General features: G+C 33.6%; 2 protein-coding genes across 5 annotated transcripts in view; one reads left to right on the top strand and one right to left on the bottom strand.

The window, feature by feature from the left end:
* The window catches only part of LOC138128952 (ras-related protein Rap-1), a 79993-nt gene that overhangs the window by 41047 nt on the left and 23898 nt on the right, over nucleotides 1–15048 (bottom strand). The gene's annotated exons all lie outside the window — the stretch shown is intronic.
* LOC138141384 (uncharacterized) lies at nucleotides 2462–3880 on the top strand. The gene is made up of 2 exons (XM_069062104.1): nucleotides 2462–3209; nucleotides 3263–3880. The coding sequence occupies exons 1-2, from the start codon at nucleotides 2802–2804 to the stop codon at nucleotides 3863–3865; spliced, it is 1011 nt and encodes a 336-aa protein (XP_068918205.1). The 5' UTR covers nucleotides 2462–2801; the 3' UTR covers nucleotides 3866–3880.

Raw genomic sequence — 15048 nt, 5'->3', positions numbered from 1 at the left:
CTTGCGTTTACATAGATTTTGACATTGCAGCTCTTCAATGTGTAACACCAGTTCACACCTTGTTAGGTAGTACTTTTTTCAGAGTATGTATTTAAAAGACTCTAAAAGAATGAACTCTTCACCACGTTTACTAAATATCACTGCCATCTTCACTTCCCCACTTGTGTGGTTAACTAATATCTTTTTTTTTTCACCTCATAGTAGGCGTTGAAGAGTCGATTGTGAACGCACTCTACAGGTTACGGATCACGGATTAGCTATTTAAATCTTACGTTGTGGTGCGTCCACAATCGACTCTTCAACGCCTACTGTGAGGTGAAATAAAAAAAAAGCACCCGATATATGACTAACCATAGTTTTGATAAGCTGGATATTTATAACAGGGCTTTTATGCTAAGTAATAGACGTTTCAGGATTAAATAAAAAGATGCCTAGTAATTTCGCCGACCGGCCGCAATCCGGCCCCTACCTTTTCAGGTACAATTTCAAATCCGCCGCAAAACGGCCATCCATGTACAGGGTAAGTATGACCATGGCCGCAATCCGGCCACACCGAAATAGTTGGCGGGAGGTAATTTCAACATTTGCGTTAAATTTTATTGTTAACCTTAAATGTTTATTTGTTTTTGTTTGGGGTCAATTACTTACAATTTTTAAATTAAAAATTAAGTTAAATTTTTTAAGTAAAATTAATCATTTTCTCAAAAAAATTCTTATGTAAGGTATGCATCACTTTTTTTCACTAGTCGTTTAAGTAATAGGAAGGTCTACCAGAAAAAGATAAAAAAGCAGGGGTCTTTATTGAAAAAAAATATTGATGACGTCTTTATTAGGATATGACAAGCTGTCAATATAAATAACGTACTGTACAACATGCAGTTTTTAAAAATAAAGTTGATCTCTTCGAGGGATTTTTCTCAGAAATTAATACTTACAGTTTTATTGAATTTATTCCGAACTTTACGAACGTACTGTATAGTGAAGCGCGTCTGTGAAAAATAAAAGATTTGAAAACTTATGGCTTAACTTGGGTCGTTCAACGTGAACTGTCGTGAAGTTGCGGATAGAGACATACATGTGTTTCAGTATCAGTAAGATCAAAAATGTTCCATATACATACGAGTAGTTACATTTATTAATCGTAATGTAAGTACGGTTCCATAGCATTGTAATTCAATATTCAATGTTAAATTAATTTATGAAACTAAGGGCCAGTTAAGCCAAGCGAAGTTAATCGTAATCAAATGCCAGATTAACTGAACACGTGACCAGATTGAACCAATCGAAGTTTCGGATTCATGGGTTAATCGCACATTAAAATTTAATTCGAAGTAAATATTTATTTCTCTTTCTATAAACTGGCCCTTAGTTTGTGATTATGCGTAATACTAATAACGTGAAGCTAGGCCACATGCTTTCGATGTTTTTATTTTTCACTGCCGCTCTTGACCATACATACAAATTACTGTCTACCCTTTTTATTGAATTCAATTTTAAGATTTAGCTTTTAATCGGAATACAGTTTCAATTCTCGACTGAGAACATGTATTTATTAAAAATAGTAGGTGAACAAAGATACTCGTAATAGATACGAACGTTATTATTGAATTCTCTGTAACATTAAATTATGTGCTTTATCTATTTTTAATTAGTTTGCCTCTAATTATTATAAATTATTATTATCTTTCCAATTTCAGTTAAATGTGTGGAAAATGTTGAGGGTCGTTTAACTTCCATTTAATTTCAGTGAAATATTCCCAAATAATGAACTTATTTTGAATTGTAAATTAATTTTGTAAATCAAGTCAAAGTCTATTTATTTATTATTGTATATACCTAATATTTTGCAAATATATTCTACTCAATTTCACTCAAATGTGCTGGTGAAATTTCAGGATAAAGTACAAACGAAATTATGTGTCACTTATTCTCATATTTTAATGGTAGCGGTGTGGCGGCGGCGGTGGTGTATATTGTTCAAAATATTGCTGGTCCTATTCAATATATCGTACATATTATTACTTGGAACTCATCATTGTTTATCTAACAAAATCTTATAAGGAAAAGTTAGAAAATGAGCTGGTGCTTTATTAATTGATCAAGGTCTTTTGTTGATTAAATTGTTTTTCGGATAGTCTCGTGGAACTAATAAGGTCTTATTTAAGCGATCGATTTATGTACGTGAGAGTGAATGGGTATGAATCTAAAACTTTTAAGCAGGAGTCCGGTGTTCCGCAGGGCTCGGTTGTTTTAATATATTAAGACAACAAGTGTTTGCCGTGAGTACATGTATCAGGACTCGGGCAAAATTTTTAAATTAACGTCAAAAAATACATAGTTATAATGGCTGCAGTTAAATAATAAGAATTTTATTATCAAACTTTCTAAGTTCATCTAAACATATGCACGTTTTGTTTTTCTTTTTCTGTCTGAACAAAAATTAACGCTTTAATAGTTATTTATTGTATAAGTGTTTTAGATAGCATTTTATCCACGCAAGAATTTTTAACCGCGAGTGCGAACGCACGAGCGTTTAATATTCTCAAGTGGATAAAATGCGACTAAAACACGAATGCAATATAACGTTTTATCCACAATTACAGCGATTTAAAATCAGAATCGCCAAAATTTCATCTCATGTCATCAAAAAATGATTTGACATTCATTACACTCTGACAGCGGATGTCACCTCAAAAATCATTGAAATTAACTAAAAAACATGGGAGGTGTTGAATAGTCGCTATTTATTTTTGATTGTTTATCGACTCTATTTGTACAAAACGCTGTGCAAGTTGGTGAAAATGGAAGAAAGTGATCCTGTTCCTGAGACAATTCTTGAGGAAGCTGAAGAAGCGACTCGCCAGTTATTGCCTGCGAAGTCCAGGGAACATTATGAAAAAGTATTTTCAGAATTTAATGATTGGAAAGAAGAACGGGGGGTAATGACAATAAATGAGGAAGTTCTGCTATCGTATTTCTTAAATTTGAAGAAGAGGTATGCAATTTCATCAATGTGGTCGAAGTACTCGATGCTGAAGGCCGCTATAAAGGTCTATAAAAATATAGACATTGGCAAATATAGTAAGCTCATGGCCTATCTGAAAAATCAGTCAAGAGGATACAGGCCGAAGAAAGCTGAAGTATTGGAAAGAACACACGTGGAAGAGTTTTTGACAAGGGCTTGCGATAAAGAATATTTGATGATCAAGGTAATCTCTGTCATTACATAGACATTGTAGATAATAAATTTTGTTATGGTTAGGTTGCATTAATAATGGGGGTGTCTGGTGCCTGTCGATGCTGTGAGCTGACAAATTTGAAAATCAGTGATGTAGAAGACAGGGGCCTGATTGTTTCGATACCAGATACCAAGATGAGCGTTTCACGAAAATTCACAATTCTAGAAGAAGGATTTTCTATCAACACTGTGGAGAAGTGTAGGAAATACATGTCCTTACGTCCGAAGAAGTTATCCATTCAGAGATTCTTTTTACGATACGTTAAGCAAAAATGTACATCGCAACCTGTTGGAATTAACACTTTATCGAAAGTTCCTTCAATAGTCGCTTCGTTTTTGAATCTGGCGAACGCAGAAGCTTATACCGGCCATTGTATGAAGCGCACTTCAACAACTTTACTGGCCAATGGAGGTGCTAATATTACAACAATTAAACGACATGGTGGGTGGAGGAGCTCCGCCATAGCAGAAACTTATATCGAAGATTCTGTATCTAATAAGCTTGATATCTCAAGGAAAATCCAAGGTTCTCCTGGTACTAGTCGTTCCGTACTAGAGACGTCAATTGTTCCTACAACTACTATTCGTTCTGGAACTACAAGCTTCTTATTAATGGAAACGAAGTGAAATATGATCAAACAAAAAACGAAATGTCTATTAAAGTAAATATTAATGTCAATATTAATAATAAATAGAATGCGATTGATTTAAGATTGTATTTTTTCATTATTCCACTAGTGGAATAAAGTGATTTCATTATTCCACTAGTAGATAAAGTGTTACTTTATACGGTTCATAAGTGTGGATAAAACTTCAATTATTAATTGGATAAAAGTAATTTATTGCAGTTTATTTTATATTATAAATTACATAAGTAATAGTAACAATTATTAGCTGGATTAATAATAATTAATTACATCATAAGTCATGAAAGTGATCGTTTACATGACGCGAAGGCATATTGAAGAGTACGAGGATGCGTAGCGTCCGAGTACCTCTTTAAAGCCTCCAAGTCATGTGGACAAACTGCCTCTGAAAAAATTACGAGTCCGTAGTACGTATAATTTTTTCTGGCAGTTTTTTGAGTTTAATTGCCAGACAACAAAACTCGAATTATAAATGTTAAGTTACTTGGACCCAAAAAAAAAGCTTGAGCGTAATGCGGTAAGACAATTGAATGAATACGTAAATCACTATGATGCAGACCTACTATACTAAGGACAACGTAACATTTTATCTGCCCCGCCCATTTCATTTTCTTAGTTACCAATCAAATAGGTTGTTAAGACGATCTGATTTACACAGTAAAAATTTCTGACATTCGAATTGTCTTAATGACATTTTATTTTTTAGAACCTAAAACAATAATTGTGGACTTGACAGCAAAATTCTAACCTTAACTTTTTTACGTGGCAAATGTGATGAAAAGTTGTAGTACAGATTGAATCTGGCTTTGATTCTGATTGGTCAATTTTAGTGGGCGGAGCAGATAAAAAGTTCCGTTTTGTCGCTGGAAAAGTTAGGGCAAACTTTTTTCGCTGTCATAATGACAAAAACATCGCTGCTTATGGGATTTTTAGTGTATGAATTAAATTGTCATATATAATATAATTAATATACCAAGGGACATACTATGGCGGACAAAAAATTTTGAACGACTTGTTATTCCTTTGACATCTAAATGTAAAACTGGCTTTATGGTTAACTAACCTCATTTTTTATTTTTGCCTTTCTTATCATGTCACCAGTGACAGAATAGTCAATCATAGGTTAACACAAAAATTTTGGTGTGCCTATGTCAGCTCACGAATGGTGAACGTGGATGAATCTTAATCGTTTCGTCTTTGCCATCGAAATTGCGAAAGTCTCTGCACTTCTGCAGCCCCTAGGCTATCGAGTGGTGTAGAATGGAGATACGTATCTAGTTCTTAGAGGTTTAGCATCAACACAAAATCAGGAATGTCTTCATCATAGATGACATGGATAGTGCCCTTCGATAACCCTAAATTCGTCGAAATTTGCCCATACGACATACCTCTCTGGTGAAGGGTTACTATTTTGGCTTTAGTAAATTCAGATACGGCTGGCATTGTATCACTAAATATAAACTTGATAGACGTTTACTTCAAACCGTAAATTTTTCGATTTATAAACGTCATAATAACAGTAAAGGGCAGCTTACAATGACATTTTTTGATATGCCAAAATTTGATCGTTCAAAATTTTTTGTCCGCCATAGTACATAGATATATTGCCGGAAATTTTTTCGAGCAGTCCTGACACACGAGTGTTTGAGCGACAAACACGAATGTTGGACTGCAAGAAAACATTTCTGGCGATATACCGGGTGTATTATGAAAAACCTTTGGTGCTATAACTTCCTTATTTTTTATCCGATTTTAATAAATTATATGTCAAACAAAATCGTTTTAAATGGGCTACAATTTGGATTGATCCAATATTTGTTCTTGAGTTCTGTTTTTGACAAATGAGATCCACTAGAATGACTATTTTGAGATCCGAATTGCTTCTCATAATCCATGGAAGTAGATGGAGTGTTATTAATTGCTTCATTTTTCCTCCTTGTGTTATTATTTTTTGAGAATGATTTTCACAAAACGATTGGTCCATTAGTCCATGAATTCGTGTCCTATGAAAGGTTGGTAGAACTGACTAATTTGTATAGTAGGTTGCCTCGTTGAAAATTGGGGGGCGGGGGGAAAAGTAACTCATGACGTAAAATCAACAAAGTTTATAAGCTCCGTGGGGTTTATTGATTGGTTTTTTTGGGTTTTATTCTAGTGGGGGAACACCTAATGCGTGATCGACAGACTCTGTAGTAAAAGTTTAGTGCATTATGACGTCACGAGTAACTTTTGCGGGGGGAAAAAATTCAAACTATTGTTTTAAATGGCAACGAGGCAACCTACTATACAAATTAGTCAGTTTTACTAACCTTGGTCCTATGAATTTTAAGGCCCTTTTCGTTTTGAAAATCCCTATTGCAGTCTTCACATCGAAAAACTAATTGACATTTCCGAATTTCTGTTCAAGATTAATATCGGGCCTTCAAATAAATATATACAGGTGTCCCAAAAATAGCGGACTAACGGTGTACTACGGTGTAGAAGAGACTACCGTAAACGTCAGAAAAATGTTTAAAAAATTCTATTGGACTTATTTACTGATTGGGCGTCCTTGAAAGTGGCACTTAACAGGAAAATTATTTTGAAATATATGTATTAAATTGTCATGACAGCTACCTCTAATCGTACATATTATCACAAAGTACACTCACTACCAATATCTAATCCTGCACAATAGTGAATTTAGAAGCTTTGGAAATCGAAAAAAATATTTTAAATCCACTACGGTAACATTGCAAGGTCATTACCTTACTCGTACATCATTTGTACGAGTACATCTTTGTTTATATTGTATTACCGTTAATAATAAAAATAATAATAATTTATTTTTTTGTCTGAAAATTTTTTTCCATATTTTTTTCGTGTACATTTAAACATCCTGGATACGGTAGTAAGTAGTTAGTCCGCCATTTTTGGGACACTCTGTATGTAGGGTAGGCGTAGGCGACATTCTAATTCTGTTAACAGTGTAAAGTAATTTTTGTAGGTAACCAATTATTCTCCGGAGTTACACAGGTTACATAGTAAGCTTTTTCCCAATTTCATATTGTCATATTTCGTGGAGGGGGAATAGGGAGAATGCACTACAAAAATTAAAAATATTTTCTAACCTAATTTTATTTCGTTAAAATGTCAGACGTTTCTTGTGTCATTTTCTACGCTGGAAAAATGTTGTAAACAATTGAATTTCCATAGGTTGCTCTAAATATAAATTTATTTGAAGGCCCGTTATTAGCGTTCGAAGGACCTGCGTCAGTTAAATCTTTGTCATTAATTTTCCAATAGGTAGTTCGTAAACGAAATCTTGAGTCTTGAGGATATTTAAATTAAAAAAAAACTATTATTTTCGTCAAGAGAATTATCAGATGATGTTGACAGAGGCATGGCTTATGGAGACTCGTTCCTTCGTCACTCGTCCTACAAAAGCCAGCGCGCCCGTAAAGATTAATTTACTAAGCGCGTCACATAAATATAGTGCATTCATTTTAAATGTTGGGTTTTGTAATAAAACTTGCCTGCTTTGACACTTGTCCGAAACTCAGTGAATCTAAAACTGTTAACTGTGTTCAATATATTCGGGTCAAAAATTAAAGAATGGTGGGATCGAGATCAACTTTTAGAAGACCAAGTGAAACCATTAATATTTGTTGCCAATACTGGTGAATCATCTAGTGAATTTGATTCAGATGACGATTAATTTTTTATTTGTTTACGTATTTTATTATTTATTTTTGACTTACTTTAAAAGATACATGTAATGGATACTTTACTAATTACTCTTATTTCTTTATTAAGTAATCTTATTTGTCAAATACATTATTTAAAATCAACAATCTCTTTACATTTTTTTGGTCACTGATCACAAAATGTGTTTTAATTTTTTTTACTTGTGGATATTTTAACGTCTCTTTCTTTTGCTCGTCGATAAGATGGTGAAAGTACGACGTGGTATCAGTTTTATATGAACAGAGGAATTCCTACTTTACGGTACCGATACAATGAAAATTTGCCGCTTTCGTAATTTATGGTGTTTTGAGTTTACAACTTTACCCAACGTTTAAAATGAATGCCCTATAACTATTTCGTGTTCGTTTCCTGAGATACATAACCGGGAAAGTGGTATATAACTTTGCCTAAACGAACACGAAAAATGTTATTCAATATTCGTGCGCTGTCAGTTTTCAGGTATTCGACCTGTTTTGCAGCACTTGGCTGACGCCTCGTGCTTGAAATTTGGGCGTCATACCTGAATCTGACAGCGCTACTAATATGAAAATAACTATTACATGTACTAGTACTGTAATAGGAGCCAGGTAATCATTTTACAGTACTGGTCAGGAAAAGATCAACTTTCTAGCGTCAAAATAGCCATGGAATTTTGATTTTCTTGACGTTTTCAGGAAAAATATTTTTGCAAACATATATGTCATATTTTTCTAATAGTTATTTATGTATTAAGGGCATAATCAGGAAATTATGGCACGAGGGAATGTTTAAAGCCCGAGGAACGAGGGCTTTTAAATTCCCGAAGGCCATAATCGACAATTATGCCCGTGGTACATACAACGTTTTATTCTATTTTATAATTTCTAAAAGATTCAAACAAATATTTCGAATTCCTTAAAGGAAATCAACTAAAAGTTGTGTCCATGCAAATTTAGTTAGCTATTTTGATGTTTGGGTTACTGTGTATATAATCTATGATTTTCTTTAATTAAATAATGTTTGATACCATTGTTTGAATAATTAAACCAACCGTTGCGTGGCAGATTTTTGACAAATCCGGGCCATAAAGGCCAATTTATGCCCTCATTTGAGGGCGTATAAAGACGATTATTGACCAAAATAGAATAAAAGCTTATTATGGCATTAATCCTAAATTTCTTTTACAAGTCATAATGTGAGAATTCATTTTACTCATTTATTAGTGATTATAAAGCTGTTCAATTCAAAGTAATGATTACTTTACCAAGAAAAACAACCAACTATCCCACCTCCACCCGGCGGCACGGCAATTTTGCCGGAGTACATACACTATTACGGATAATACTATCAAGTAATAGTGCAGTGCTTATCAACATAATTACCGGCGTCTCGCCTCCACATTTTGACTTTTTTGTGTTTTATGTTCTGTGTCAATGTTAAGGAATTTCCTTACGATATGACATGAGTATAATAATATTATGCTTATATTGCGTTCAACGGAATAATTACTTTGAATAAATGTGTCGGTTAAAACGAATCACAAACAGATCTCAGTTTCATCTAATGAAGGCCACGGGGTAAGTCTGTTCTATTTGTGCGGCTTCTCTGAGTATAATATTGTCACTGGTTTTACGCATTAGTTTAAAATGTATGTTCTCTTTATCACTACATCCCCTACGTTATAAAAGAATGTGTAAAGCTCCAAATGGTTATTATTATACATATTTTGATTCAAAATATGTATCTTATAATTTTACATTCAGTTTTTACGCCAACTTGGACTACAATAATTTATAATGACCCTGTGTCTATACTTACGTTCATTGATCCATTCACACAAATTAAGAGTTTAGCAGACATTAAAAATAATGTCTAAATGTAAAATATGCATTTATTATTTTGTCAAATTAAATAAGTATAATAGATAAAATAAACAGTGGCCATTTTAAGTTATGCACCTTATTTATTATTAAATAAATACTGAAACTTTAAGAAAATCATTAGATTTTCTTAAAGTTTCAAGAGTTTGAACAAAATGAAAGTGAATATATTCCATTCTTTATCTTGGTGAGTGGTCGATGCGATCAAGCAAGCCATGGGTAGCTTTGTAAGTTTTACCTTTTCCACCAATTTTTTTGTAGTGTAAATCAAATATTAACTGTCACCGCTGTCATTCAGATTCAGAATCTTCGTCAAGCATTCATATCCAAATCTCGCGATCGAATGTCGCGAAATGTACTTACATATATATACAGTGTGGAAACTACTTATGGAAAAAATTCAGTAATTTCAAAACTAATGACATTTGTCAAAAACGATGAAACAGGTAAATTTTTATTTCTTATAGTGCTTATTTGAAGTTGCTTCACTTGTTCGTAACGTCATCCATTTTTGAGCTATGACGTCATCACCAATTTTTTAAAATGACAACTCTCATTTTTTTCTTCTCTTTCTGAAAGACCTTTGTACTAGCTAAACGATGAATGAAAAAAATTGGTAAAAACCTTCCATAACAAGTTTTTTGAGAAAATGACAAATTTTACTTGAAAAATGTAATTTAATTTTTAATGTAAAAATTCTTATCGTATGGATTTATTTAAAATACAAAATTTATTTTAATAGACCAAACAATTTAGAAGACTTACGGCAGAGAATTCGCACTGAAATGGAACAAATAAGCCCTGAAATAATTGAGCGCAGTGTACAAAGTTTCGAAGAGTGCCAAATGGTTGGTGGGGGACAATTTCAACATTTGCATTAAATTTTATTGTTAACCTTAGATGTCTGTCGTTTTTGTTTGAGCTCAATTAAAACTTTTAAATTAAAAATTAAATTAAATTTTTCAATTAAAATTTGTGATTTTCTCAAAAAAATTGTTATGTAAGGTACCAATTTTTTTCATTCATCGTTTAGGTAGTAGCAAGGTCTATCAGAAAGAGAAGAAAAACGTGGGGGTCGTCATTTAAAAAAGCTGCTGATAAGTCAAAACTGGATGACGTCATGAACAAGTGAAGTAACAGTAAGCATCATGAGAAATAAAAATTGACCTGTTTCAGCGTTTTCGACAAATGTCATTAGTTTTGAAATTACTGAATTTATTCCATAAGTATTTTCCACACTGTATAAGCCGTACACATCGAATCTTAAATTTAACCGTTCCCGGTCTGAAAATTATCGGGCGTCGTCGGCTCGTCGGTCAATCCGACCGAACATTATTCCCGTCCCGTGCCCGTGCCTCCCGTGCCGGGCAATATGCACAGAAGTTTGGGTTTGAAAAATTAACCGGATTCGTAAACCATAAACCGGACCAAATTTGACCGAAAACGAAATAGGCCTGTTTTGTCTACAGGTCAAATTAATTTGCAAAAAGGACATACAGCTGAATTCAGAAAAAACGGAAAATAAAATTTTTCCTCCTGTAAATTTGGTTTTAAATATTTGTCAATTAATTGTCTACTTGACAGTACCTAATTTCTAAAAGCCATTTTCAAACCATGACAAAAGTGAAAAAAACAGACAGTCATTTTTTTTGACATTTCCCGTTTTTTTTTTAATTCAGCTGTATGGCTATTTCTGTTTACATGCATAGATATATACTAAGCGACAAAAAAAAACGAAACACATACAAGGAGTTTAATTTTTAAGACGAAACTTGGTGTAATACGAGGTATATCAACTAAATATACAAACGATGAAAATTTAAACAAATTTGTGTCACATAAAACAATTGAAATGTTAATTAATGAGTAGCCCCTCCACGTGTGTTTATGCACTCTGCCACTCGACGAAGCACATATCTGATCAGTAAAGCTCGGATTATATGCACTGAAAAATAAAATTCTGTTTTGGCGATATTCAAATGTTCCATCAACAAAGAATTTTTGTTGATTACACATAAATTGCATGTTACTTTCACAAGAAAATATTATGTGAGATTCTGTGTTGTTGACTGATAAAAAAAATGTTCACCTCTCAAGGTCTTACCCGCAGTTCGGGAGGAGATTTCTAGTAAGACCGATTATTACCTACCCTTTTTACCTGACCGTACTTGGACCGCAGTTCGAGTGCGCCCGTTTACTCATACCATGTACATAAATACGAGTAGAGTACAATTTGTAAATGTCGTATGTCATTTTAATTTATCCTTGTAAACAAAATTGTTTCTCCCTCTCATGAATGTATTTATTGCCAATTTCAAGCAAAATACTCGTCATTATAATCTAGTCCGGCTACCACCGGTCGATTACCTATCGCAGTAATCCCCGATAACCTCGGGAGGAACTCGTCGGGGACAGGTAATCACGCCACCAGTAATTACCTTAATCTTTTGCGCATCCCCGTTGAGAAAAATCCCATCGGTAATTTCGCCACCAATATTTTTCAATAAATTTTTATTGAGGGTCATACCCAATAAGGGTGGATTTCAGTAACTACCTGACACTTGGCCCAACTTTAGGAAATTGGAATTTGTACAAAAAGGTGGGGGTCGGGGGAAATGCTTAGAATTTGCCTTAGTTGTTTATTCCTCTTCCAATTAGTGTTAGTGAAGTGTCCAGAGTATTCATTATGGATATTAAAATTATTTCGAGTATTCGCGATAAAAATATGTTGGTGGTTGAAAATTATAAATTTAGTTTTATAAAATAATTAAATCAACTAATGAAAGTTTGTGGAAATGTGTGGACAGAAAGTGCAAGTGCACAATTCATACCCTTGGAGAATACAATTCTTCTAATTTTGTCGTAACAAAGTCAAATCGGGATCATTGCCATCGCGCAAATTTAGTTAGTTTAAACCGATCAGTGCATCATGCAAGAGAAAAGCAGTTGAAGATTTGGCCGAAAAACCAGCCAAAATTATAAGGTATAGCCGACCGTTTTAAACCTTTTTGCCATAAAATTGACAGTTTCCATTGTCACCTAAATTTACGACAGCACAAGTAGCAGGTCATAAATAAAAATGATTTTGAAAGTTGAAATGTAAAACTGCGTTTAATTCAAAATCTAATTGGTATTTTTTTCGTAGATTTCGTAAATAATTATAGGAAGTGAATCTGGATAGGTTAGTATAAAAATCAGAATTAGACTTTTTGGTTGAAATTTACATTTTAATTTTTTTTTGGCTTTGTTTGTAAGTGAAAAATTATCAAAAAATTATGAAATGTACCTTACCAATAGCCAGGTAAGTCTGGAAAATTTCGACAATTTTATTTAATTAGAAGTCTCGCGTGCGCGTATACGATGCCCCACCCGGTATGTATACAACGCTCGCCGGAAATGTTTTCCACCTATTCCTAAAAGTGTTGGTGAAGTGCACCCTATATTAAGTGAGTTAGATATCAAGATAGACCGTTTTTGTTCATAAACAATGATTCTGATAATATTGTTGTCTTTTCGTGTCAATCAAATCTTCGCATTCTTAGTTCGGTAACACGCATCTACCTTGATGGTACTTTTATTATTATTATTATTATTGTTGACGGCTAACAGGCTTGACGCCCAATTAGAAGCCCTGCCAAAAAGAAAATGATACACAAAACACAATCACAACACAACAACCATTACACAGAGAGAATCCCAACACCCAGGCTACAACTACCGAGCACTCATCTGAGTAGGATTGCCCTAATTCACGAGGAGATGGAGAAGAATTTTTTGATTTGCGAAATGCTGCAACAAAAAATATCGATGTGGGCCTCGACACTCTGGTAATTTCGCAGCATTCGAGTGACGGGTGACTTGAGCCCGATGTCCGTGTGACGCTGACCAATGTAGAAAACACTCCTTACCCTAGATCCCGACCGGCTAACCCTCAAGCTGATCCTCTCCAGAACGTGAGGACATTCCTGCAGCCCTCTGAACAATTTGAACAAAAAGATCACCGAATGCTCCATGCGTCTATCAAGCAGAGACTGCAGACCAACCTCACCGAGCAGAAGACCTTGTGGACACCCACGAGGCGGATATGCACCATTCAACATGAAGACTACATTCTTCAGGAATCTGCGTTGCACTCGCTCCAGAAGAGAAGAGTGAACATCATATATCGGTGACCACACAAGGGAAGCATACTCGAGCCATACTTTTAATTATTGGACGCAATTCTTTTGTCAATTTTTTACCATCCATGGTGTTAAAGATGGACATTACATAGAGTAGAGTGGCCAAATATGGAATACCATTTTTATTTTTATTAATAAAAGTTGAAAATTTAGGAAAAATTAAAAAATATGAATGCCAAGTATTTGGGGGAGATACTATGAAGCCAATTCTAGCATTTTTGGTAACAAGGCTTTTAAAATTTAACAGTAAATCGTAATATTCTGAAAAAAGTATTTCTGCAGTTAGTAAAAAAAGTGTTCATAATATGGAATACCGCTATGGTTAATATGGAATACTACAAATTATGATTATAAAAAATTATTAAATGCTTTATTATTTTAAGAAAAACACAAACAAATCAATCAAATAAAATATTTAAATAAAATAAAAACAGATAATTAAATTTAAAAAAAAAACAACATATCTGGATGTTTTTCTTAAAAAAACGTCAAAAGATACGTCGAAATATATATTCCATATTAGGAACTAACACAATTTGAGAATGAAAAAAATTTATAGAAACATCGGTTACGTATTCGTGAAAAATAGTATCAGGCATGTTAACAGTCATCCCACTGAATGCTCATGATTATGGGGTAATGAAGAAGTTCCTGTTGTTAGCACCATATAATAAAATTTACTCCCCCGACAAAATAGTTTTAAATCTCACGAAAACAAATAATTACCGTTTATGTGGTGAGTTCTGGTACTAAAGTGTTAAAATGTTTGGGGCACCACACTACTGCTTCCAGGGTGTTACTTCTTGATGAAATTGTTAGATGCCACCAGTATTAAAGAAAATACATAGACAAAATAAGAACATATAGAACGCAAACTCCCTATACATTTTTTGGGCACAAAGATTTTACCGCCATCTCTTATCCTGGTGACGGTGCAAAATCACAGCCTACTGGATGCGTTTACCTTTCCTTAGATTTTTTATCATTGCGAATTTTCACAACAAATTAAAACGCCAATAGGTACTTTCGATATTTTATTTTCAACCGTCTTTGATACAGTTCTGCTTTACTTTTATAAATATTATTCCTAAATGCTATCGTTCTCCGCGTTCTCGTATCCTACCATTTAAAATTAAATTGTACCCCTTAATGTAAATGTGGTTAAATGAATTATTTTACCAATAATTTCATCTTCAATTTTATTTTTAAGTGAACGAAAAATTAACATTAGGTACTTAAGTTTGAATTACCGTTGAAATTTTGCTTTTAATATTATCGGCCGAAGTTATGTTACTCAATATAATTTTGAAAATATTATGAATCTTATTAACATTTTTTACGAACTCTAAAAAACTCACACTTGCCACTTTCTGCTAAATTTTAGAATAAATCCAAAA

This window comes from Tenebrio molitor, chromosome 1, assembly GCF_963966145.1.
Source record: "Tenebrio molitor chromosome 1, icTenMoli1.1, whole genome shotgun sequence".
NCBI classification, from domain to species: Eukaryota; Metazoa; Arthropoda; class Insecta; order Coleoptera; family Tenebrionidae; genus Tenebrio; species Tenebrio molitor.
This window is presented reverse-complemented; position numbering and strand designations above follow the sequence as displayed.

Excerpts from the sequence above, each read along its gene's own strand:
- LOC138141384 (XM_069062104.1), top strand. The coding sequence starts at position 2,802 with ATGGAAGAAAGTGATCCTGTTCCTGAGACAATTCTTGAGGAAGCTGAA. Across the intron at positions 3,210-3,262 it reads AAGAATATTTGATGATCAAG|GTTGCATTAATAATGGGGGT; the intron begins GTAATCTCTGTC and ends TGTTATGGTTAG.